Source organism: Brienomyrus brachyistius, chromosome 19 (genome assembly GCF_023856365.1).
Source record: "Brienomyrus brachyistius isolate T26 chromosome 19, BBRACH_0.4, whole genome shotgun sequence".
Lineage (NCBI taxonomy): Eukaryota > Metazoa > Chordata > Actinopteri > Osteoglossiformes > Mormyridae > Brienomyrus > Brienomyrus brachyistius.
The window spans coordinates 4,220,595-4,247,042 of NC_064551.1; the positions used below are offsets into that span (position 1 = coordinate 4,220,595).

General features: G+C 40.9%; 6 protein-coding genes across 30 annotated transcripts in view; all 6 read right to left on the reverse strand.

Annotated features, from left to right (window-relative positions):
• Positions 1-2,204: 2,204 nt before the first annotated feature.
• LOC125714619 (trace amine-associated receptor 1-like) lies at positions 2,205-3,921 on the reverse strand. The gene has a single exon (XM_048985360.1). The coding sequence runs from the start codon at positions 3,860-3,862 to the stop codon at positions 2,810-2,812; it is 1,053 nt and encodes a 350-aa protein (XP_048841317.1). The 5' UTR covers positions 3,863-3,921; the 3' UTR covers positions 2,205-2,809.
• A 1,817-nt stretch (positions 3,922-5,738) lies between these two features.
• On the reverse strand, positions 5,739-7,391 carry LOC125714620 (trace amine-associated receptor 1-like). The gene has a single exon (XM_048985361.1). It carries the CDS (start codon positions 7,325-7,327, stop codon positions 6,275-6,277), a length of 1,053 nt encoding a protein of 350 aa, XP_048841318.1. The 5' UTR covers positions 7,328-7,391; the 3' UTR covers positions 5,739-6,274.
• Positions 7,392-10,064: 2,673 nt separating this feature from the next.
• Positions 10,065-11,140, reverse strand: LOC125714611 (trace amine-associated receptor 1-like). The gene has a single exon (XM_048985351.1). The coding sequence runs from the start codon at positions 11,128-11,130 to the stop codon at positions 10,066-10,068; it is 1,065 nt and encodes a 354-aa protein (XP_048841308.1). The 5' UTR covers positions 11,131-11,140; the 3' UTR covers position 10,065.
• Positions 11,141-14,887: 3,747 nt separating this feature from the next.
• Positions 14,888-16,206, reverse strand: LOC125714790 (trace amine-associated receptor 1-like). Its single transcript, XM_048985759.1, has one exon. It carries the CDS (start codon positions 16,186-16,188, stop codon positions 15,148-15,150), a length of 1,041 nt encoding a protein of 346 aa, XP_048841716.1. The 5' UTR covers positions 16,189-16,206; the 3' UTR covers positions 14,888-15,147.
• Positions 16,207-19,816: 3,610 nt separating this feature from the next.
• Positions 19,817-26,448, reverse strand: part of LOC125714943 (trace amine-associated receptor 1-like) — an 88,303-nt gene continuing 81,671 nt past the window's right edge. For both annotated transcript variants that reach the window (XM_048986079.1, XM_048986078.1), the window contains exon 4: positions 19,817-19,880. In XM_048986079.1, the coding sequence (XP_048842036.1) occupies positions 19,846-19,880 (35 nt within the window). In that variant the 3' untranslated portion in view covers positions 19,817-19,845. The remainder of the gene's footprint in view (positions 19,881-26,448) is intronic.
• The window catches only part of LOC125714945 (trace amine-associated receptor 1-like), an 89,185-nt gene continuing 82,607 nt past the window's right edge, over positions 19,871-26,448 (reverse strand). For 7 of the 24 annotated variants that reach the window (XM_048986105.1, XM_048986098.1, XM_048986086.1 and 4 more), the window contains exon 3: positions 24,689-26,087. In XM_048986105.1, coding sequence (XP_048842062.1) covers positions 25,054-26,049 — 996 coding nt within the window. In that variant the 5' untranslated portion in view covers positions 26,050-26,087 and the 3' untranslated portion in view covers positions 24,689-25,053. Of the gene's footprint in view, positions 20,905-21,320; positions 21,486-21,775; positions 21,807-24,688; positions 26,088-26,448 lie in introns of those variants that run through there. The other 17 variants (XM_048986100.1, XM_048986102.1, XM_048986104.1 and 14 more) reach the window with 6 other exon arrangements.

A 26,448-nucleotide genomic window follows, 5' to 3' on the forward strand; every position in this document is an offset into this window, starting at 1 on the left:
ATCATTTTAAGAAAGATAATGTACTCTCATTATAGAACTTCCACAATCTTGGAACATTTGCAGTATTTTTCATCATACATTACTTTGAAATCTGTATGCTAAATACAAGGAAGGTTCAAATGTTATGCTTAAGAAAAAAACTGATTTTTAAAGTCTGGAAGCCTGGAAGTAGGACAGGCTGTGAATTACTATGGAATTTCAAGCTTTTCTCTCACCCGTGATCTGGGTGGGAACACAGTGAAATTTTTGTGTCACAGTTCCTGGGGAATGGGGGGGGGGACAAGACAAACAGCAGTGGAAAATTGGCAGGGCAGTACAATAAAATAACAAGTAGACATAATATTAAATAAGAAATAAGTAATGTGAAATAGTATGATGTGCAATGGCATGGATGAGGTAGCTATGCGGGATGTGCAAAATTATTGCATGTGATAGGAAATGCTAATGATTGAATTTAGAGAAAATATTAACATGTACTTCTTTAGGCCAGCTAAGTTAAATTAACTTGTAGTAGGAAAGGGTAGAATGAAATAGAGTAACAACCAAAACAGACTGATTATGCTGATTATTATTTTAAGTGTATTACTGTACATTACCATGCTCTTTGAAAAATCAGACAATAAGTTATAAATTGTTTTGAGAGGCTTATGTAGGTTTTTCAGTGATAATCTTGTGTCATTGGATCCATCTGCCATTAATATCTTCTTTGCATCATTTAAGAAATAAAGAATTTTTGCATTTAGCCTAGGAAATATCACCCTTTTACAGTATCTCAAGAAGCTCTTCACATCAAAAGACAAAGATTTCAACAAAGATATCAAAACGTAAAGTTGGAAGCAATAATTTCCGGTAAAACAATAAGACCCTCTTTATTATTCATTGGCCATTAGGTGGTGCTATAGAGTTAAACATCCAACAACCAACCACCTTCTGTAGTGCTTATTCATTACATCATATCTACACACGTGGAGCTATTGCCAACAAGCAATGGGCATGAGGTGGGTGGGGTGAACATGCTGGGCTGAATGATCACAGGAACAGCTAAGACAAGTTATGCAGCATGAAGAAAGATTATTCTAAGGGATACATCTTCTATAGGAAATACCATCATTCTATATGTTTTATCTGCATAAATCATCCTTCCATATATTTAACTGCTTATCTACGTACTGCACACCCTAGTCTTTGGGCTGTGTGACTCAGAGAGGCCATGGATACTGTAGGTACCATAGCAGCCAGCAGGGGGTGCTCCACATGCACTCCACAGGGACCCAAAGTGGAGACAAGATGCCAAGCGGCAGGATTTGATAGATTCATTGCAAGTGGTTTGATGCAGCAGGGTTGTGCTCTGAGCCACCACTCTGCCTGAAGTGTCTGTACAGATACTTTTCTATTAAGCAGATGCTATCATCCAACGTGATACACAGTTTTTAGACAGCAAGTTCAGCCAGTTGTTTGAGAGCCTCATAATGAAGTGATTCTGCTGGCCGTGGGGTTTAAACTGGTGACCTTCTGATCACAAACACAGCATCCATACCCACTGGGCCACCCCCCCCCCCCCCCCCCCCCCCCCCCATCTCTCAGGTGCTTGAGATACAGGACGACAATCTTTCTAGCACTACAGGGTTACCTCACTGTCTCTGATTGGGGACATCTGTGGTTTATTAGGGTTCAGCAGTTTGGAGAAGGTTTGTCATGAGGGTTAATTAGAAGCACAGAGCATGAAAACAGAGGCCAGGGGACACAGATACAATTTAATATTGTTTTCAGTCACTCGGGATGGCTGATAGTCATCTTATGGATAATAACTGATAAAGAAATAAAATCTGTGCTGAACAGAAGGAAGTGGTGTTTGTACAGCAGGGATTACGGTGCCCATTAGGGCACAGGGAACAGTTGACATATTAATTTATATCTCTCAGTTTTCTCATTACTGGGGAACTTTACGTAATAAGATACTTATATTTGGCATTCATTCTAGTAGAAGTAGATACACAGGAATTCTTTGATTTTCGTAAATCCCGTCTTACTTTATTATGAGAAACACAGACTCACATTTACAGGTGAGAGTGAAGATTGGGGTCAGAGCACAGGGTCAGACACTGTGACTGTTTAGAGGAAGAAAGACTGAGTGTGTGATTACTGCGCTGAGACGACCCCACTCCAGTCCCGGGGGGGGGGGGGGGGGGGGGGGGCTGCTGTATTACCTAAGCGTGATGTAAACGTCAGAAGCAAAGGGCCCAGTTAGCAGCTCAGACACACTTACACTACTAAACCTGCCAATTGACTGGGAAACTGAGTAATGTGTGTTTGAGCAGGGAAATCTGCAAACTGGCCCTCTGGACCGGAACTGGGCAACCCTGCTATACATCTTAAAACCCACAGATTTTTATTGACATATACAATACGTATTAATTCTAAATAATCAATACTGTACATAAAACCACAAGTAAAATTAAAAAATTAAAACTGGCATTAGCATCATTATGTACTCTAAAAAGATGGTGAAGAGAGGAGATATAACCTTTTCTTTTATTTTAAACAGCTTTTTGTTGAATATAGACCTATGAGATGAACCTGGAGCAATTTTGTATTCATTTTGAAGGGGTTCGTTATCTCGACAGCTGCAGTTGAATTTTTCTAGCAATACGTCACTCCTTTTAAAAGACATTTAATACAGTTTTCCGTTGTACAGATGGTTAGAAATCTAAGAAGATGCAGTAAGTCTTTCATAATGGCTGAAAAAAGCACAAGTACTCATATAATTAAATAGTAAGACAGGTATATTTATAGCCAAATATTAAATTCATTAAGTATACAATTTCATTCGACAAGAATCTCTGTAAAAGATTCTGCCACTGAGAATTATGCTCAAAGCTTTTCTGAACCAAGAGTAAAAAAAAGCATAGATGAAAGGATTGAAGCCCGAGTTCATATAACCAAACCAAAACAGGGCATCAGTCAGTGTGGGTGGGATGGAATAGCCAATGAAGGGGTCCATAATATTACAGAGGAAAAAAGGGGTCCAACAGATGAGGAAAACTCCCACCACCACTGCCAGGGTGTTTGCCTTCTTTCTTTCATGCTTCCCAGAGACTGCAGACCCATTTCCATCCTCCACCTTAATCTGCCGTGTCAGATCTTTAATTGATCTGGCCTGACGTCTTGCTACCACATAGATCTTGAGGTAAATGCTGAACATGATGAGGCCAGGGAGGAAAAATGAGAAAATAGTAGAGAATGCAGCTGATGCTGGACTAAAGATCACCGTGCATCCTCCGACACACTGCACCTGTGTCTCAAAGAAGTGCTCACTGCCTTTCATGTTGAGGCCTGAGAAGATCATTCCATAGGCGAAGATGGCCGGGAAGACCCAGCTGGTTATGATCATCAGCAGAGTAGTGACAGAGTTGACTATGGAGCGGTACAGAAGTGGGGTGCAGACAGCAAGGTAGCGGTCCACAGAGATGAAGGAGAGGTGGAAGGTGGAGGAGGTGCTGAGCATGACGTCTGTACTGGAGTGGAACTTGCACACAAAGTCTCCCAGGTACCAGCAGCCATAGACCGATCGCATCGCACTGCATGGCATGACGAGGGCCCCCATCAAGAAGTCGCAAACTGCCAGTGAGAGAATGAGGCAGTTTGTGGTGGTGTGCAGCTGTTTAAAATGCGCTATAGATGTTATGACCAGAAGATTCCCAGTTACTGTAACCAATATAGCAAAGGCCATGAAAGCAACCATGGAAAACTGGAGACTTAGAGGCTGGACATTCTTCTTGCATGATCCGCTCACAGAGTCATAGCAGTACTGTATTTCTGCATATACATCACTGATGCGGCTTGAGTTGTTCAAGAAGTTCATGCTATTCCACCTAGACAGAAAACAGATTTCACTGTGACTGCAGTCCGTGGTGCTCTTGGTTATATACTGTATTGTAACAAGAGAACAACCTACCTCATCAGCATTAATATTCAGTGGCATTATGCTGTAGGGACAATGCACCAGAGTGAGTAACATACTCAGGGGATGTCAAGGGTCTAAAGACTCGTTTATTATTGTTTATCGTTTATCATCTGTATTATTGGCCAAATCTCAACGTGCATCATGAGATTAAAAAGCGCATCGCGAGGTGAGCAGGTTCACAATTCAAAGAAAGAGGAGGCAGCAGGTCTTATTTGGGTTTTTCAAAAGCAGACAGAGGAGTGGTGATGATTTTATTACCCCTGCGGCTTCTTCAGGTTTTCGCCATGGCTCATGTATCACCAAACTCTTTCTTTTTTTGCATATTTTTAAATTAAATGCAACCAACCACCTTCTGTAGTGCTTATTCATTACATCATATCTACACACCTGGAGCTATTGCCAGCAAGCAATGGGCATGAGGTAGGTGGGGTGAACATGTTGGGCTGATTGATCACAGGAACAGCTAAGACAAGTTATGCAGCATGAAGAAAGATTATTCTAAGGGATACATCTTCTATAGGAAATACCATCATTCTATATGTTTTATCTGCATAAATCATCCTTCCATATATTTATCTGCTTATCTATGTACTGCACACCCTAGTTGGGACACCAACCCATCAGAGGACACACTGACCTAAACCTTACAGGTATCTCAGAGAAAACATTAGTCTGACTGCATCTGTTTGGGTTGTGTGACTCAGAGAGGCCATGGATACTGTCGGTACCATAGCAGCCAGCAGGGGGTGCTCCACATGCACTCCACAGGGACCCAAAGTGGAGACAAGATGCCAAGCGGCAGGATTTGATAGATTCATTGCAAGTGGTTTGATGCAGCAGGGTTGTGCTCTGAGCCACCACTCTGCCTGAAGTGTCTGTACAGATACTTTTCTATTAAGCAGATGCTATCATCCAACGTGATACACAGTTTTTAGACAGCAAGTTCAGCCAGTTGTTTGAGAGCCTCATAATGAACTGGTTCTGCTGGCCGTGGGGTTTAAACTGGTGACCTTCTGATCACAAACACAGCATCCATACCCACTGGGCCACCCCCCCCCTCCCCCCCTCCATCTCTCAGGTGCTTGAGATACAGGACGACAATCTTTCTAGCACTACAGGGTTACCTCACTGTCTCTGATTGGGGACATCTGTGGTTTATTAGGGTTCAGCAGTTTGGAGAAGGTTTGTCATGAGGGTTAATTAGAAGCACAGAGCATGAAAACAGAGGCCAGGGGACACAGATACAATTTAATATTGTTTTCAGTCACTCGGGATGGCTGATAGTCATCTTATGGATAATAACTGATAAAGAAATAAAATCTGTGCTGAACAGAAGGAAGTGGTGTTTGTACAGCAGGGATTACGGTGCCCATCAGGGCACAGGGAACAATTGACATATTCATTTATATCTCTCAGTTTTCTCATTACTGAGGAACTTTACGTAATAAGATACTTATATTTGCCATTCATTCTAGTAGAAGTAGATACACAGGAATTCTTTGATTTTCGTAAATCCTGTCTTACTTTATTATGAGAAACACAGACTCACATTTACAGGTGAGAGTGAAGATTGGGGTCAGAGCACAGGGTCAGACACTGTGACTGTTTAGAGGAAGAAAGACTGAGTGTGTGATTACTGCGCTGAGACGACCCCACTCCAGTCCCGGGGGGGGGGGGGGGGGGGGCTGCTGTATTACCTAAGCGTGATGTAAACGTCAGAAGCAAAGGGCCGAGTTAGCAAAGAGTTAGCAGCTCAGACATACTTACACTACTAAATCTGCCAATTGACTGGAATACTGACTAATGTGTGTTTGAGCAGGGAAATCTGCAAACTGGCCCTCAGGACCGGAACTGGGCAACCCTGCTATACATCTTAAAACCCACAGATTTTTATTGACATATACAGTACGTATTAATTCTAAATAATCAATACTGTACATAAAACCACAAGTAAAATTAAAAAATTAAAACTGGCATTAGCAACATTATGTACTCTAAAAAGATGGTGAAGAGAGGAGATATAACCTTTTCTTTTATTTTAAACAGCTTTTTGTTGAATATAGACCTATGAGATGAACCTGGGGCAATTTTGTATTCATTTTGAAGGGGTTCGTTATCTCGACAGCTGCAGTTGAATTTTTCTAGCAATACGTCACTCCTTTTAAAAGACATTTAATACAGTTTTCCGTTGTACAGATGGTTAGAAATCTAAGAAGATGCAGTAAGTCTTTCATAATAGCTGAAAAAAGCACAAGTACTCATATAATTAAATAGTAAGACAGGTATATTTATAGCCAAATAATAAATTGATTAAGAATACAATTTCATTCGACAAGAATCTCTGTAAAGGATTTTGCCACTGAGAATTAGTCTCAAAGCTTTCCTGAACCAAGAGTAAAAAAAAGCATAGATGAAAGGATTGAAGCCCGAGTTCATATAACCAAACCAAACCAGGGCATCAATTAATGTGGGTGGGATGGAATAGCCAATGAAGGGGTCCATAATACTGCAGAGGAAAAAAGGAGTAAAGCAGAAGAGGAAAACTCCCACCACCACTGCCAGGGTTTCTGCCTTCTTTCTTTCTTGTTTCCTAGAGACTGCAGACCCATTTCCATCCTCCACCTTAATCTGCCGTGTCAGATCTTTAATTGATCTGGCCTGACGTCTTGCTACCATGTAAATCTTGAGGTAAATGCTGAACATGATGAGGCCAGGGAGGAAAAATGCAAAAATAGTAGAGAATGCAGCTGATGCTGGAGTTAAGATCATCGTGCATCCTCCAACACACTGCACCTGTGTCTCAAAGAAGTGCTCACTGCCTTTCATGTTGAGGCCTGAGAAGATCATCCCAAAGGCGAAGATGGCTGGGAAGACCCAGCTGGTTATGATCATCAGCAGAGCAGTGACAGAGTTGACTATGGAGTGGTACAGAAGTGGGGTGCAGACAGCAAAGTAACGATCTACAGAGATGAAGGAGAGGTGGAAGGTGGAGGAGGTGCTGAGCATGATGTCCATGCTGGAGTGGAACTTGCACACAAAGTCTCCCAGGTACCAGCAGCCGTAGACCGACCGCATCGCACTGCACGGCATGACGAAGGCCCCCATCAAGAAGTCGCAAACCGCCAGTGAGAGAATGAGGCAGTTTGTGGTGGTGTGCAGCTGTTTAAAATGCGCTATAGATGTTATGACCAGAAGATTCCCAGTTACTGTAACCAATATAGCAAAGGCCATGAAAGCAAACATGGAAAACTGAAGACTTAGAGGCTGGACATTCTTCTTGCATGATCCGCTCACAGAGTCATAGCAGTACTGTATTTCTACATATACATCACTGATGTGGCTTGAGTTGTTCAAGATGTTCATGCTATTCCACCTAGAAAGAAAACAGATTTCACTGTGACTGCAGTCCGTGGTGCTCTTGGTTATATACTGTATTGTAACAAGAGAACAACCTACCTCATCAGCATTAATATTCAGTGGCATTATGCTGTAGGGACAATGCACCAGAGTGAGTAACATACTCAGGGGATGTCAAGGGTCCAAAGACTCGTTTATTTTTGTTGTACATATAAAGACATGGACTTTGGACCTTGGGGGTGGGGGGGTGGTAATAGGGGGGCACCTGGATGTATGTTGTACGTTGATGTATGTTGTACGTTGATGTATGTTGACCTTTAGCACAATGCTGTGATGATGAGCATCTGTATTATTGGCCAAATCTCAACATGCATCATGAGACTAAAAAGCGCATCGCGAGGTGAGCAGGTTCACAATTCAAAGATAGAGGAGGCAGCAGGTCTTATTTGGGTTTTTCAAAAGCAGACAGAGGAGTGGTGATGATTTTATTCCCTTGCGGCTTCTTCAGGTTTTCGCCATGGCTCATGTATCACAAAACTCTTTCTTTTTTTGCATATTTTCAAATCAAATGCAACCAACCACCTTCTGTAGTGCTTATTCATTACATCATATCTACACACCTGGAGCTATTGCCAGCAAGCAATGGGCATGAGGTGGGTGGGGTGAACATGCTGGGCTGAATGATCACAGGAACAGCTAAGACAAGTTATGCAGCATGAAGAAAGATTATTCTAAAGGATACATCTTCTATAGGAAATACCATCATTCTATATGTTTTATCTGCATAAATCATCTTTCCATATATTTATCTGCTCATCTACGTACTGCACACCCTAGATGGGACACCAACCCATCAGAGGACACACTGACCTAAACCTTACAGGTATCTCAGAGAAAACATTAGCCTGACTGCATCTGTTTGGGCTCTGTGACTCAGAGAGGCCATGGATACTGTCGGTACCATAGCAGCCAGCAGGGGGTGCTCCACATGCACTCCACAGGGACCCAAAGTGGAGACAAGATGCCAAGCGGCAGGATTTGATAGATTCATTGCAAGTGGTTTGATGCAGCAGGGTTGTGCTCTGAGCCACCACTCTGCCTGAAGTGTCTGTACAGATACTTTTCTATTAAGCAGATGCGATCATCCAACGTGATACACAGTTTTTAGACAGCAAGTTCAGCCAGTTGTTTGAGAGCCTCATAATGAACTGGTTCTGCTGGCCGTGGGGTTTAAACTGGTGACCTTCTGATCACAAACACAGCATCCATACCCACTGGGCCACCCCCCCCCTCCCCCCCCTCCATCTCTCAGGTGCTTGAGATACAGGACGACAATCTTTCTAGCACTACAGGGTTACCTCACTGTCTCTGATTGGGGACATCTGTGGTTTATTAGGGTTCAGCAGTTTGGAGAAGGTTTGTCATGAGGGTTAATTAGAAGCACAGAGCATGAAAACAGAGGCCAGGGGACACAGATACAATTTAATATTGTTTTCAGTCACTCAGGATGGCTGATAGTCATCTTATGGATAATAACTGATAAAGAAATAAAATCTGTGCTGAACAGAAGGAAGTGGTGTTTGTACAGCAGGGATTACGGTGCCCATCAGGGCACAGGGAACAATTGACAGATTAATTTATATCTCTCAGTTTTCTCATTACTGAGGAACTTTACGTAATAAGATACTTATATTTGCCATTCATTCTAGTAGAAGTAGATACACAGGAATTCTTCGATTTTCGTAAATCCTGTCTTACTATATTATGAGAAACACAGACTCACATTTACAGGTAAGAGTGAAGATTGGGGTCTAAACATTGTGATTGTTTAGAGGAAGAAAGACTGAATGTTTGATTAATGTGCTGAGACGGCCCCACTCCAGTCCTGGGGGGAGGGCTGTATTACCTATGCGTGATGTAAACGTAAGAAGCTAAGGGCCCAGTTAGCAGCAAGCTGCCTCCCAATCAAAGGTGGCAATACAGAGATTACACAGAGCGCAGGTGATGCAACAGCCTGACCTCTTGCATGTGCTGAGAGCAGGGAAGGTAGGATCAGGTGCAGAGAGGCAGAAATGGGTGTGGGGAGTTTCTCTGTGTACATCTGGATAATATGTTTATGGTAATACAGCTCTACTCAGATTAGGGATCGAATAATCAACAACATAATAACATCTTTTATGGTGTGTAAGTAAAGGTAACGTGTCCTCACCATGAATATGTTATACAACTTAAAACCCATTTTTTTACTGACATGTATATACAAATTTTAAATATACAATCAATAAAACCACAACTAAAAACAAAACATTGAAAAAGTACACCAGTATATGATTTGGGTATGTATTTATGTTAGAATTAATATATTTTTGGGGTAATCACATGTATTTAATTTTTTATGGTTGAAAAATAGGCAGGAGTACCCAACTGATGCAGCAGGTATATCTGTAGTTTAGTAATATCAATAATATTGTATTCTAAAAATATGTAAACAATAACAAAACATTTTTAAACAACGTAGATATGAATCTGGAACCTGTAGAGAGATGTCTTAAAATCTTTAGTTCTCTTAACAGTTGCAAGTGTATTTTTCTTGCATTTCCTCACTCCTTTTAAAAGTAATTTGATACAAATTTCACTATACAGGAGATGAGAATTGTGAGATTAAATTTCTTTTGTAATGGCTCAAAGAAGTACTCAGATAATAAAATAGCAAGACGGGGTATTTTTATAGCCAAGCAATTCATTCATTCGGAATACAATTTCATTCGACAAGAATCTCTGTGAAAGATTCTTCCACTGAGAATTATGTTCAAAGCTTTCCTGAACCAAGAGTAAAAAAAAGCATAGATGAAAGGATTGAAACTCGAGTTCATATAACCAAACCAAACCAGGGCGTCAGTCAGTGTGGGTGGGATGGAATAGCCAATGAAGGGGTCCATAATATTACAGAGGAAAAAAGGGGTCCAGCAGATGAGGAAAACTCCCACCACCACTGCCAGGGTGTTTGCCTTCTTTCTTTCATGCTTCCCAGAGACTGCAGACCCATTTCCATCCTCCACCTTAATCTGCCGTGTCAGATCTTTAATTGATCTGGCCTGACGTCTTGCTACCACGTAGATCTTGAGGTAAATGCTCAACATGATGAGACCAGGGAGGAAAAATGAAAAAACAGAAGAGAATGCAGCTGATGCTGGACTAAAGAATACCGGGCATCCTCCGACACACTGGACCTGTGTCTCAAAGAAGTGCTCACTGCCTTTCAGGTTGAGGTTTGAGAAGATCATCCCATAGGCGAAGATGGCTGGGAAGACCCAGCTGGTTATGATCATCAGCAGAGCAGTGACAGAGTTGACTATGGAGCGGTACAGAAGTGGGGTGCAGACAGCAAAGTAACGATCTACAGAGATGAAGGAGAGGTGGAAGATGGAGGAGGTGCTGAGCATGATGTCCGTGCTGGTGTGGAGCTTGCACACAAAGTCTCCCAGGTACCAGCAGCCGTAGACCGACCGCATCGCACTGCACGGCATGATGAAGGCCCCCAACAAAAAGTCGCAAACCGCCAGTGAGAGAATGAGGCAGTTTGTGGTGGTGTGCAGCTGTTTAAAATGCGCTATAGATGTTATAACCAGAAGATTCCCAGTTATTGTAACCAATATAGCAAAGGCCATGAAAGCAAACATTGAAAACTGGAGACTTACAGGCTGGACATTCTTCTTGCATGATCCGCTCACAGAGTCATAGCAGTACTGTATTTCTGCATATACATCATTTATGTGCTTTGAGCTATTTGAGAAGTTCATGCTACTCATGATCTGAGGGCCTAGCAAAGGTAAAACAACAGACTTAAATTTGACCGTAGTATTGATGGTGTACAGAGAAACTTCCAAAATGAGTTACACATTATTGGAGCTCATTACCAAAGAGAATGACTTACATCTCACATTATAAAACTTTTAATGTCGATATGAAACTATAGACCAAAAAATAGACAAATAGCCAAAAATACTGTCCGCAAAAATTAGTCTTGTTATGTCTTAATTACTCTACACCTTATCAGTAGAAATAAACCAACATTACTCTTCTTGGTTAAGTATTTTATATTATAAAACAATACTGTTATGACCAGAAAATTCAAACCATAAGATTTGCAAGACAAATATTCCTTCTTGCGTGCCTAATATGTGTTGTGGATTTTCACAGATGAAATGACCAGGAAACTGGAGATACCAGCAAATATTATGTTCATGTGCTGTAAATCACCATAAAGTCTTTCCTGAAGAATTTTATTCCAAAATAATGAAATGCTCCTTTTAATGTTGAGACCTCTGACCCTTTAAGAGATAAAATGAATGGCTAAGCAAAACTCATAAGACTGAGTCTTTTGTCCAGGGCAAAAATAAAAGCTCATCCAATATATCCTTTAAAAAATTTTCAGCTTTGAATTCAGCAATGCAGCCTGCAATCACAAAATATAGCATTGAAGACGGATTCCAAAAATTAAATTCACATTTATAATTGCTCACTCACCTATCACTCTTTACAGTGCATAATCTGCATGGGAGTTTAGCCAAAATCTCTGGAAGGAGCAACCTGAGACAAGCAGAAACTTGTAGACTCAGGATCACACACACATGTGGTCATTATATTGACACGTACTGTGGAAACATCCATTGGTTCCCAGCAATTAAGCCGCTTGCTCATCATTGTGAATCATAGAGCACATAAAGGCCACCTATCGGAATATCTGTTTACTCTGCAAGCAGATCTATTTTTGAGGTAAGATCTAATAGCAAAAATATATATATGCCAGCCAAAGGCAAATATACCAAGTATGTCTTTCAGTAAGGGAAAGTTGATACGATTTGATTGAATACATAAGATCTCTGTACCTGGACCTGAAACAAAATCAGCTCCATTCTCAGTGTCCTTTGTTCTATGCTATTGGAAGGAAACTGAGATAACAAAATTAAATGTTCACACACTTATGTATTGACGCAATTACATTGTTACAGGGTATTATGCGGTACCTGATAAAATAGGGTATTGCCTTGACTACATACACATTTTATATACTTTGTTTAACAGTTGTTGACTCTCCTTTTGTATTGCAAAAACAGTTTTTTTTTTATTTTGATGATAATATGCCAATAGCAGAGTGTATTTTCAATGTAGAGTATGAATACAGCATATTATGCTTCTTGGAAGACTAATAGTTATGGCTTTCATATTACATAAGATACATATAATTTGAGGTGCATTACAAACATGATTTAAACTGAGACAATTTTGCCTGGTCACTACCATAGTTATATAAGAATAACATTAACAAGGGAAAATCAATCCATGTTCACACTGTATATTAAAACCTTTAATAAGCCAAAATGTTTTGGATGGAAGGACATTAAACATTTGAGTAGAACATATCAAATGTCTTTATGTTTTTTCTTACACTTCTTAATACTTAAATTTTACTGTTTTCTAAAATATAAAGAAGATCTTGTGCGTTGGCAGAAAAGTAATGAATGAGTCACAAACACTTTGCTAATTGATCAGTACAGTCATACACAATGAAATGCATTCACACAATAAAATTCCATAATACTTAGTGCCTGTAAATGATTATATTTTATGTATGTTAGTAAAACAAAAAAAAGTATATTTATTGTATTCTGGTTATGGAGCTGCAAATAAAAAGATTTGAAGTTCGTGTTTGATTACACTGGACATTAAACTACATTAAACTACAGGACATACATGTACATACTACAGCAACAACTAAAAACACACTTGTTTCAAACCATGCATAGTAGGTACAGTATGTATAGTATAGTACAGTATGTGTAGTACTGTATAGCATGTATAGTATAGTATGTATACTATAGTATGTATAGTGTGCCTTAAACCATGCATGCTTGTGTATTATCTGGAATGGAACCTGTATGGACTAGTAAATCAAAAATTAAAGTGTCTGACCTCAGATATGGTCTGTTTGTGAGATGTGGAGTCAGTTTATCATTCTGCAGTCAGATAACTAAGCCAATTTCTAGTCTGGTTTGAAGGCCATGTCTATGATCAGCATAGGCAGAATGATTTCACCACTGGGCCCCTGAGCAAGGCTCCCGGGACTGTCTGACCATGCCGTCTCCATTCTACATGACTTTGGATAAATGAGTCTGTTAACCAAAGATTGACTTTATTGATCCTAGGGGGATATTTTAGTGCGTCCAGCATCAAGAACAAAGTCCAGAGACAAATATACCTATAAGTGACAAACAGACAAGCTGCCAAGACAACACAGAAAGTAAACGAGCTGTAGACAGACTTAAAAGGTGCACTTGGCACAAATAAAATAACCTGAAAAACTTAACATGAATAACATGATATCATAAATAAATAAATATTTAAAGATAAGAATAATATATTTTGAGCAAATATATTGTGGATTTTTACCAAATGACTTGTGAGTATGAGGTTGTTACCAAGGCAGGTGATGGGTGTGTATGCAATCCAAAACCTTTAGCACATTTCATGAACAGTTTTTCGGTACTCTGTTTTGTTGCAGGACATGAGTTTGTTTATGTATTTACTTATTCATTAATTTTTAGCAAACTGAGGATCACAGAGCAGGGGCAGCCTGTGGTTAAGGGCCTCGCTCAAGGGCCAATTCTGCTGGCCAACAATTTGAACAGATGACCTTAAGATCACAGACACACACACCTCATCCACAGAGCCAGGCACCATTATATATATTGGATTCTTTGTTTTTATTTTCATTTTTTTATTATAGCATGCAAAGTAAGATGAAAAAATGTTTTTTTTGCAAGTGTACTCAAATCTTTCTCTTGTTCCATTCGGCTTAGACTGTATCATTTTCTCCCAGGAGGTTTCAGGCCAGAGATTACAAGCAGACATTCATAAAATTTGTAAAAAAAAATAAATTACAAATATACATATAAATTCATTTTTAATAAATGATTAGATATAGACATGACTAATACAAGCCATGTTTTCAAATATATAGATGCACTCGAATTTAATGTTATTCAACTGATTATGTTCAAATAGTATTGTAGCACTGTAGGACTGCCCCAGCCTTCGAGGGCTCGGGTGTGTGTGGAGTTTTCACTGTACTGTGTGGCTGTCCTCTTACAAACCCAAGACATGCAGTTAGGCTAACTGATATCTCTAAACTGACATACTGTGTCCTGTGGTGGACTGCCATCTGGTGCCTAATGCTTGGGATAGATATGTTATACTGCTGTAAAAGGTATTGCAGTGATTTTTTTTACTGCTGCAACAGGTATTGCAGTGATTTTTTTTTACTGCTGCAACAGGTATTGCAGTGATTTTGTACCGCTGTAACAGGTACTGCAGTGATTTTTTTTTACTGCTGCAACAGGTATTGCAGTGATTTTGGACTGCTGTAACAAGTATAGCGGTGATTTTTTTTTTTACTGCTGCAACAGGTATTGCAGTGATTTTGGACTGCTGTAACAGGTATAGTAGTGATCTTTTATTGTAACAATCTGTTCCTTTAAATTATTCAATTTATATTGTACTAGACAATATATTGGAACATTTGCTATATATAAAACAATGACTACTCACTTTCCATTCTGTAAAAATAATTATATTTGTTCCCTGCTTTGCTCTTCTATTAACTGTGCAGAGCAGAAGGAGGTTATTTGTTCAGGATACAGAAATATTCGTTAAAGTGACATACTGTAACATGGGACTTTGAAAACAGTCACAAAAATGTCACTACCAGTGCTATAGGATTTTAAGACATAGAAGTTTCCTGTTATTACATGTAATGATACATTTTATTATCTGACCATTAATTGCCGTTTTGTATTATTTGCAAGTTTCCAAAAGGCAGATACCAATGGCTTCCTGAACCATTTGTAAAAGAAACCATAAATAACTGGATTCCATCCAGAATTTGAGTAACCGATCCAGCCAAAAACCTCAAGCAACACTGGAGTTTCATAACCAAAGAGTACATTTACTGTGTTGCACAGAAAATATGGCATCCAGCAGGACAGGAAAACTCCAACTACAATTCCCAGGGTCTTTGTGGCCTTTCGCTCCAGCTTTCTTATTAAAGTGCTCTCGTTACCAGCATAGGCATTCACACAACCTCTGCTCTGAATGGAGCTGGCTTGCTTCCGTGCCACATGGAAGATCTTCAGATACAGAGCAAGAATCACGAGGGCAAGGACATAAAAGGCAAGAGCAGGAGAAATAGAATTTGCCATTTTCCCTTGCAGCGCAAAGCATCCTCCCTCACAGTAATTATTTCCAGAGAAGTTCTCAATGCCCCAGATGTTTCCGTCCTGAAAAATCATCCCAAACCCAAAAAAGGAAGAAACGGTCCAGCTGATTATAATCAAAGGCACTATGGTGGAGGTGCTGATCCTGCTGCTGTACTGAAAGGGCTGGCAGACCGCATAGTAGCGCTCAATAGAGATTAAGGTGAGGTGTAAAATGGAAGCATGACTCAGGGTGAAGTCCGTGCTGGAGTGGATTCTACAGAACGCATTCCCGAAATACCAGCAGGTCTCCACTGAGCGCACCATGCTGGGGGGCATGACCACCACCCCCAGGAGGAGGTCGGCCGTGGCCAGGGAGAGGATGAGGTAATTAGTGGCAGTGTGCAGCTGTCTGAAGAGGGATATAGTAACGATGACGAGGAGATTTCCCAGCACAGTGAGGAGGACGGTGGCCCCCAACACAACATATACTGGAACCGACACAGTCGCTGGATAAACATTCTTTTGACAGGAACTATTTATGGATTCATAACAAAACTGAATATTTTTCTGACTCTCAGATTCGTTGATGTTCATCTTTTCATATTCCAGCATTAAAAATGTTTGAGACTGATTTTCCTGTATGGATAAAAAAAGAGTAGAATTTAAGCATAAATATATCTCTGATTTACACATGTAACTAACATCACATTATTGCATTTTTATACTACATTATCAGGATGCATAAGTAAATATTACTTCAACGTAAAGGTGTTTTCTAATACCAAGCAATTTCTAGATCATAGATAAATGGTAAATGATCATTTTAAAGTATCCATAGACATTGAAAGGAATGCGAAACCTTACTATGGTAAGAAGCCCTGCAGGGGAAGCCTGCCACACTGGAGGAGGCTCTGTAATATATACTCACGGTCTGGCAGAAACTTATTACCCATCATGCCATGCGGCACTCTCTGGGACAGTGGCTTTCCTCATTGGCTTTAATTAACCAATGAAAACATCAGATGTCCAAATACTTGCTTTTTACCTCTGAGTTCTTGTATGTATTTTAAACACGGTATTGTCTTAAATCCACAGTGTATTTGACTGTCTTTTAGCTGATGTAATGACTGTTCCACAGGACAGTGAACATACATACAAAAATAAAGGTTTTAAATGTATTTTAGACATGCTATTATGTTAATTCCACATTGCATTTGAAAATGTTGTAGCTGATGTAATGACTGTCGTTAGACACATACCACAGACCAGTGGAAACGTGATATACTTTCACCTTATCAGTATTAATTACTGACCGTGACTGTCTGCTGTGATTACTTACTGATTAGGTGCGTAAGGAAAATGGATACCGTTACTTACACTGCCGTGCTATATTATTAGTGCAGTCAGTGGTAGTGAAAGCGCATGATGTGCCCTAGGCACCCTTAGGCCTCAGCAGACAGTGCCCTATGCGGCCTTAAGCCTCTGCAGACAGTGCCCTATGCGGCCTTAGGCCTCAGCAGACAGTGCCCCATGCGGCCGTAGGCCTCAGCAGACAGTGCCTTATGTGGCCTCAGCAGACAGTGCCCTATGCGGCCTTAGGCCTCAGGAGACAGTGCCCTGTGCGGCCTTAGGCCTCAGCAGACAGTGCCCTGTGCGGCCTTAGGCCTCAGCAGACAGTGCCCTGTGCGGACTTAGGCCTCAGCAGACAGTGCCCTGTGCGGCCTTAGGCCTCAGCAGACAGTGCCCTGTGCGGACTTAGGCCTCAGCAGACAGTGCCCTGTGCGGCCTTAGGCCTCAGCAGACAGTGCCCTGTGCGGCCTTAGGCCTCAGCAGACAGTGCTCTATGAGGCCTGGGTGTTTTGTAGTAGCGAATGAGGGAACGTTATACTCCGTCATCATCACATACTGACCTGGCCACTGTTCTGCAAGAGGAACGGCTCAGAATCCCTCTGGCCACAATGCAGGACTTGTATCTGTCATTCCCAAGATGAACTGATGCTTTATTGGTCACAAAAGGAGGCCCTACCCCATAATGATAAGTTATTGTGGTTTAACATCAGGTGTTTCAGTTTCATTGTCCAGCGACTGTATGTCATTATTCACTGATACTGACTGTGTACTGAGCAAATGGTTTTGGATAATAGATGTAAGAATAGATGGATGTTCTTGCGATCTGTGGAAAGTATGTTCAGTTTACAGCCAGTATAGCTTCTGAATAACAGGCAGTGTGTCATGGGGAGGATGTACAGAATCAGTCCGGGTGTGAATGTGTCACCAACCAAAGTCTAATGGGGAACTTCTGCATGGTTGGCGTAAGATGTTGGCATCTGCTTTGGGAAACTCCACTTGAGCTGCAGATGTTCCTACTCAGACGCAGCTTATTCACTATTTACCAGGTTTAGTAGGTGTGTCTGAGCAGGGAAATCAGCAAACTAAGTTGCAAACTGGCCTTTCAGGACTGGAATTGGGGAAGCCTGTGCTATATTGTATCCCTCATTTAATAACTAATTGAAACTGTGTAGAACCCCCATGTGAGAAGTGCCTATAAATGTTGGGGTGATAGTGTAGAGGGCACTAAAATCTGAAGTGAAAATCCTAGTGATGCCAAGGAAGCTTCCTGAGGCCTTTGCTGTGTTTTTGAGCGCAGTAGATGGTTTGCTTTGGGTTCATGCTTTGAGATCTTTTTTGATCAGAGACGACAATCTATTGGAGTTTGAAAATACAGCAATTTATTCATGAAACTTCCTTTGACCATTACTAGAAAACACGTTTCTGACAGTCATGTGAAGTTTATTTCATCTTTCTTGCTTCTATTGCAACCATACTTTGTGTCAGTAGGTGGTGCTATTATCATTGTGTATGTTTACACACAATGCTAAACTTCCACTGGGAAGGGAATCATAGATGAAAGGCTATGATGGTGTAGATTTCTATGGCCTAGTTAACCCAGATACAGCCTCTGAAGCTGTTATGCTGTATAATGTTAAACATCGAAAAGCAGCCTCAATTTGTTGAACTATTTTATTGAATCATTTACAATTTGTTAAGGTTGTTTAATGCAGATGTTCATGTTTCAGGCCATCTTTGAATATAAAGATCCCTGTTCCTGATTCAGGGTTCGGCTGTACAGCTTGCAGTGTCTGTAGCAGTCTGGCAGTGTAAGGGTTCACCACTCTGCCCTCCTGTTTCTACTGTAGCTTTCAAACAAGGCTGCTTGCTCTGCTCTGCAGGTACAAGCATCAGTACATCAGCAGCCAAGTGGTCTTGGTCCCTCACAGGTTATTATCCTGTAAACATCAAATGAGTTTCTGTTTCCTGTCCTCTGTTAACAACTTTTCACTCTGATTTATGTCATTATTTCCGTCTGAAGGGATGTATCAGTCGAATGTTTGGGTGCTTTGGGGCAAATTAGAATGGCACTGAACGCAAGTGTCACCATTCAATCACCATGCATTCAGCATAAATTTAGCAACTCCAATTAGCCTCAGCATGTTTTTGGACTGTGGGGGGAAACCGGAGTACCCGGAGGAAACCCCACGACGACATGGGGAGAACGTGCAAACTCTACACACATGTGACCCAGGCGGAGACTCAAACCCGGGTCCCAGAGGTGTGAGGCAACAGTGCTAACCACTGCACCACCATGACACACTCATGAAGAATATATTATATATATATAATTCATATAGCAGTCCTGGCATTAAAGGCAGATAGCCAGTATTGATACAGTGACTAACAGATTTAGGAGTCAGTATCGGAGGTGTGGTAAACATCGATGTGTGAGATGAGAAAAAACTGTGACATAAACCAGAAGATATTCAGCAGTATTTCACCTGGACTCTTAAATTGTAGTGATGTATCTGTCGAATGCTTGGGGGCTGTGGGGCACCTTTATTAACGTATAACCTGAAAATGGCACAGAATATAAATGTCACAATTCAAACACAGTTCTGCACTCACATTTTATTACTGACAAGTTTAATGAACCACAGTGAACGGGAGAGAACATGGTTCCAAATAAGTTTGAATTAGAGGTGAATTATGTAGTACAGCATATATAAGTTATGAAGTGGTGTTAATTTTGGAAAAAGAGAAAAAACAGTATTTCTTATAAACCGCTCCATCTGTGCTTATGCCCTGACATGAAAGGCAGACAGTCAGTGATGATAATTACAGACTCAGGAGTCAGTATCAGAGGAGCAGTAACATCGATGTGGGAAATGAGGAGAAAAGATAGGAACCTCAGTCACACTGTACATTTACCAGCATTTAACCTGGACCCTCCATAGTAACACTAATCAAAACTGTTTAATATTTTACTAAAGGCTTTTCTCAGTGACTCCCTAAACCATTTAAATAAGAATGAATAAATTGTGGGATTCATTACTGAATTCAAATAGTAAATCCAAAGAAGAATGTCATACAAGTATGGTGTGGATAAACCAGTGATTGGGTCTATTATTATGTATATAAAACAGGGCGACGAGCAGGACAGGAATACAGCAGTAATTATGCCCAGTGTCCTGGTGGATTTTTGCTCCATCTTAGACAGAATGATTCTGGTCTTTTCACGGTTCCTGTTAATTAGAATTGTGACCTGAATTAAACGGGCTTGTTTATGTGCAATAACTAGGATTTTCAGGTAGAGGCCAAGCATAAATAACCCTGGTATGAAGAAAATAAAAAGGGAAGATATTATGCTTGACACCTTGTCTAGTAACACAGCACACCTTCCCTCACAGTTAAACTGTGTGAGGTAAACATCCTGAATTGTCAAGCTGTTTAGTTCCATCCCAAAGCCAATAAGGGCGGAAAGAACCCAGCAGGTCAGGATCATGTACTTTGCAACACGAGTTGTGATCAAAGCGTGATACAGCAGAGGCTGAGAAACAGCAACGTATCGTTCAACAGAAATCAAATAAAGCATAAAAATTGATGCTCCAGTGAGTAAATTTTCTATACTAGTGTGTATCTTACAGAACCAGTCACCCAAATACCAGCAGGTTTCCAGGGAGCGTATCAGGCTAGGCGGCATGACCACTGCCCCCAGGAGGAAGTCGCTGACAGCCAGGGAGAGGATGAGGTAATTGGTGGGAGTGTGCAGCTGTTTGGAGTGGGATATAGTAACGATGACGAGGAGATTTCCCAGCACAGTGAGGAGTACGGTGGCCCCTAACAGAACATACAAAGGGGCTCGTATTGTGGTTGGATAAACAAGCTTGGGGCAGGAAGTGTTTGAGGATTCGAAGCAGTAGTGCACATTTTCCTGCTCGGAATGGTTGCTTTTCATCTTCTTTTTTGTTCGTAGGGCAAGAAAAGCTTTGGAACCTGCATAAGGAAAAATGAATGAGATTTAAACCTGCACATCAACTTTGGCATTATATTTAAAATTAAACCATGTTATATTTACGATACTCAAATATAATACATCAATTTTGTCTCCAATGTGCTCACCAACCATTTGTAATGACATCTCTAATTACAGCTAGATACAGACAGAAACACACTTGTCTATATTAGGGATTTCTCTCCATCTCAGACTATACAGCATGAAATGCATCTATGATACATCGTTTACGGTGTTATACATACAGATAAGGGACGATTCTATTCAAGTACGACAGAATTTGATTCAGCTGTGACTGGATACAGTGTTAATCCATAAGCAAGTTTTGAAGCACTGTAAAGCCACCTGAGAGTTTGGGTCCCTAAGGCTGTTAGGGTAAATGGTGTCTCTGAATTACCTGTAGTGTGTGTGAGTGTATGTGCCCTGCGATGGACTGGCATCCCGTCGGGGGGGTACCCCAGCCGTGTGCCTTATCTTGCCTGGGACAGACTGCAGGCCAACTTCGACCCTGCCATGGATCAGCATTCAGAGGGGCATGGATCAGATATCAAACTTATTTAATCTGTAATAAAAAGTCTTGCATACATAAAACTACATAATTCATTCTCAGGTGCTTAGGCATAGCAAAAAAGAGCTAATTACTAATTCTACATTTTTATAATAAATAGGTTTTGGTAAGTAATTGTAGCTTTAACGCTTTATTCTTTTAAGTTGTTCTTATCATTTAGTTTATATTGTACAAGTCTGTGAATAAGGAAAAGAGAGATCATTAACAACTTAAAATCTACATACTTTTAAGTCTGTAATATTGACCCATAATTGTAAGTTGCTCTATGTTCTGGCATATCTTACCTTAGTGAGCCGCCCTGTAGAGAAACCCTGTCACACTGGAGGAGGCTCTGTAATATATACTCATGATCTGGCAGGAACTTATTACCCATCATGCCATGTGGCACTCTCTGGGACAGTGGCTTTCCTCATTGGCTATAATTAACCAATGAAAACATCAGATGTCCAAATACTTGCTTTTTACCTCTGAGTTCTTGTATGTATTTTAAACACGGTATTGTCTTAAATCCACAGTGTATTTGACTGTCTTTTAGCTGATGTAATGACTGTTCCACAGGACAGTGAACATACATACAAAAATAAAGGTTTTAAATGTATTTTAGACATGCTATTATGTTAATTCCACATTGCATTTGAAAATGTTGTAGCTGGTGTAATGACTGTCGTTAGACACATACCACAGGCCAGTGGAAACGTGATATACTTTCACCTTATCAGTATTAATTACTGACCGTGACTGTCTGCTGTGATTATTTACTGATTAGGTGCGTAAGGAAAATGGATACCGTTACTTACACTGCCGTGCTATATTATTAGTGCAGTCAGTGGTAGTGAAAGCGCATGATGTGCCCTAGGCCCCCTTAGGCCTCTGCAGACAGTGCACTATGCGACCTTAGGCCTCAGCAGACAGTGCCCTATGCGACCTTAGGCCTCAGCAGACAGTGCCCTATGTGGACTTAGGCCTCAGCAGACAGTGCCCTTTGCGGCCTTAGGCCTCAGCAGACAGTGCCCTATGCGGACTTAGGCCTCAGCAGACAGTGCCCTATGCGGACTTAGGCCTCAGCAGACAGTGCCCTGTGCGGACTTAGGCCTCAACAGACAGTGCCCTATGCGGCCTGGGTGTTTTGTAGGAGCGAGTGAGGGAACGTTTTCCTCCGCCAGCATCACATACTGACCTGGCCACTGTTCTGCAAGAGGAACGGCTCAGAATCCCTCTGGCCACTATGCAGGACTTGTATCTGTCATTCCCAAGATGAACTGATGCTTTATTGCCCACAAAAGGAGGCCCCACCCAATAATGATAAGTTATTGTGGTTTAAAACCAGCTGTTTCAGTTTCATTGTCCAGCGCCTGCATGTCATTATTCACTGATACTGACTGTGTACTGAGCAAATGGTTTTGGATAATAGATGTAAGAATAGATGGATGTTCTTGCGATCTGTGGAAAGTATGTTCAGTTTACAGCCAGTATAGCTTCAGAATAACAGGCAGTGTGTCATGGGGAGGATGTACAGAATCAGTCTGGGTGTGAATGTGTCACCAACCAAAGTCTAATGGGGAACTTCTGCATGGTTGGCGTAAGATGTTGGCATCTGCTTTGGGAAACTCCACATGAGCTGCAGATGTTCCTGCTCAGACGCAGCTTATTCAGCTATTTACCAGGTTTAGTAGGTGTGTCTGAGCAGGGAAATCAGCAAACTAAGTTGCAAACTGGCCTTTCAGGACTGGAATTGGGGAAGCCTGTGCTATATTGTATCCCTCATTCAATAACTAATTGAAACTGTGTAGAACCCCCATGTGAGAAGTGCCTATAAATGTTGGGGTGATAGTGTAGAGGGCACTAAAATCTGAAGTGAAAATCCTAGTGATGCCAAGGAAGCTTCCTGAGGCCTTTGCTGTGTTTTTGAGCGCAGTAGATGGTTTGCTTTGGGTTCATGCTTTGAGATCTTTTTTGATCAGAGACGACAATCTAGTGGAGTTTGAAAATACTGCAATTTATTCATGACACTTTCTTTGGCCATTACTAGAAAACATGTTTCTGACTGTCATGTGAAGTTTATTTCATCTTCTGTGCTTTTATTGCAACCATAGTTTGTGTCAGTAGGTGGTGCTATTATCATTGTGTATGTTTACACACAATGCTAAACTTCCACTGGGAAGGGAATCATACATGAAAGGCTATGATGGTGTAGATTTCTATGGCCTAGTTAACCCAGATACAGCCTCTAAAGCTGTTATGCTGTATGATGTTAAACATCGAAAAGCAGCCTCAATTTGTTGAACCATTTTATTCAATCATTTACAATTTGTTAAGGCTTTTTAATGCAGATGTTCATGTTTTAGGCCATCTTTGAATATAAAGATCCCTGTTCCTGATTCAGGGTTCGGCTGTACAGCTTGCAGTGTCTGTAGCAGTCTGGCAGTGTAAGGGTTCACCACTCTGCCCTCCTGTTTCTACTGTAGCTTTCAAACAAGGCTGCTTGCTCTGCTCTGCAGGTACAAGCATCAGTACATCAGCAGCCAAGTGGTCTTGGTCCCTCACAGGTTATTATCCTGTAAACATCAAATGAGTTTCTGTTTCCTGTCCTCTGTTAACAACTTTTCACTCTGATTTATGTCATTATTTCCGTCTGAAGGGATGTATCAGTCGAATGTTTGGGTGCTTTGGGGCAAATTAGAATGGCACTGAACGCAAGTGTCACCATTCAATCACCATGCATTCAGCATAAATTTAGCAACTCCAATTAGCCTCAGCATGTTTTTGGACTGTGGGGGGAAACCGGAGTACCCGGAGGAAACCCCACGACGACATGGGGAGAACGTGCAAACTCTACACACATGTGACCCAGGCGGAGACTCAAACCCGGGTCCCAGAGGTGTGAGGCAACAGTGCTAACCACTGCACCACCATGACACACTCATGAAGAATATATTATATATATATAATTCATATAGCAGTCCTGGCATTAAAGGCAGATAGCCAGTATTGATACAGTGACTAACAGATTTAGGAGTCAGTATCGGAGGTGTGGTAAACATCGATGTGTGAGATGAGAAAAAACTGTGACATAAACCAGAAGATATTCAGCAGTATTTCACCTGGACTCTTAAATTGTAGTGATGTATCTGTCGAATGCTTGGGGGCTGTGGGGCACCTTTATTAACGTATAACCTGAAAATGGCACAGAATATAAATGTCACAATTCAAACACAGTTCTGCACTCACATTTTATTACTGACAAGTTTAATGAACCACAGTGAACGGGAGAGAACATGGTTCCAAATAAGTTTGAATTAGAGGTGAATTATGTAGTACAGCATATATAAGTTATGAAGTGGTGTTAATTTTGGAAAAAGAGAAAAAACAGTATTTCTTATAAACCGCTCCATCTGTGCTTATGCCCTGACATGAAAGGCAGACAGTCAGTGATGATAATTACAGACTCAGGAGTCAGTATCAGAGGAGCAGTAACATCGATGTGGGAAATGAGGAGAAAAGATAGGAACCTCAGTCACACTGTACATTTACCAGCATTTAACCTGGACCCTCCATAGTAACACTAATCAAAACTGTTTAATATTTTACTAAAGGCTTTTCTCAGTGACTCCCTAAACCATTTAAATAAGAATGAATAAATTGTGGGATTCATTACTGAATTCAAATAGTAAATCCAAAGAAGAATGTCATACAAGTATGGTGTGGATAAACCAGTGATTGGGTCTATTATTATGTATATAAAACAGGGCGACGAGCAGGACAGGAATACAGCAGTAATTATGCCCAGTGTCCTGGTGGATTTTTGCTCCATCTTAGACAGAATGATTCTGGTCTTTTCACGGTTCCTGTTAATTAGAATTGTGACCTGAATTAAACGGGCTTGTTTATGTGCAATAACTAGGATTTTCAGGTAGAGGCCAAGCATAAATAACCCTGGTATGAAGAAAATAAAAAGGGAAGATATTATGCTTGACACCTTGTCTAGTAACACAGCACACCTTCCCTCACAGTTAAACTGTGTGAGGTAAACATCCTGAATTGTCAAGCTGTTTAGTTCCATCCCAAAGCCAATAAGGGCGGAAAGAACCCAGCAGGTCAGGATCATGTACTTTGCAACACGAGTTGTGATCAAAGCGTGATACAGCAGAGGCTGAGAAACAGCAACGTATCGTTCAACAGAAATCAAATAAAGCATAAAAATTGATGCTCCAGTGAGTAAATTTTCTATACTAGTGTGTATCTTACAGAACCAGTCACCCAAATACCAGCAGGTTTCCAGGGAGCGTATCAGGCTAGGCGGCATGACCACTGCCCCCAGGAGGAAGTCGCTGACAGCCAGGGAGAGGATGAGGTAATTGGTGGGAGTGTGCAGCTGTTTGGAGTGGGATATAGTAACGATGACGAGGAGATTTCCCAGCACAGTGAGGAGTACGGTGGCCCCTAACAGAACATACAAAGGGGCTCGTATTGTGGTTGGATAAACAAGCTTGGGGCAGGAAGTGTTTGAGGATTCGAAGCAGTAGTGCACATTTTCCTGCTCGGAATGGTTGCTTTTCATCTTCTTTTTTGTTCGTAGGGCAAGAAAAGCTTTGGAACCTGCATAAGGAAAAATGAATGAGATTTAAACCTGCACATCAACTTTGGCATTATATTTAAAATTAAACCATGTTATATTTACGATACTCAAATATAATACATCAATTTTGTCTCCAATGTGCTCACCAACCATTTGTAATGACATCTCTAATTACAGCTAGATACAGACAGAAACACACTTGTCTATATTAGGGATTTCTCTCCATCTCAGACTATACAGCATGAAATGCATCTATGATACATCGTTTACGGTGTTATACATACAGATAAGGGACGATTCTATTCAAGTACGACAGAATTTGATTCAGCTGTGACTGGATACAGTGTTAATCCATAAGCAAGTTTTGAAGCACTGTAAAGC

Bases quoted from the DNA above. Each gene is read 5' to 3' on its own strand.
- LOC125714619 (XM_048985360.1), bottom strand. From the start codon at position 3,862: ATGAACTTCTTGAACAACTCAAGCCGCATCAGTGATGTATATGCAGAA.
- LOC125714620 (XM_048985361.1), bottom strand. From the start codon at position 7,327: ATGAACATCTTGAACAACTCAAGCCACATCAGTGATGTATATGTAGAA.
- LOC125714611 (XM_048985351.1), bottom strand. From the start codon at position 11,130: ATGAGTAGCATGAACTTCTCAAATAGCTCAAAGCACATAAATGATGTA.
- LOC125714790 (XM_048985759.1), bottom strand. From the start codon at position 16,188: ATGCTGGAATATGAAAAGATGAACATCAACGAATCTGAGAGTCAGAAA.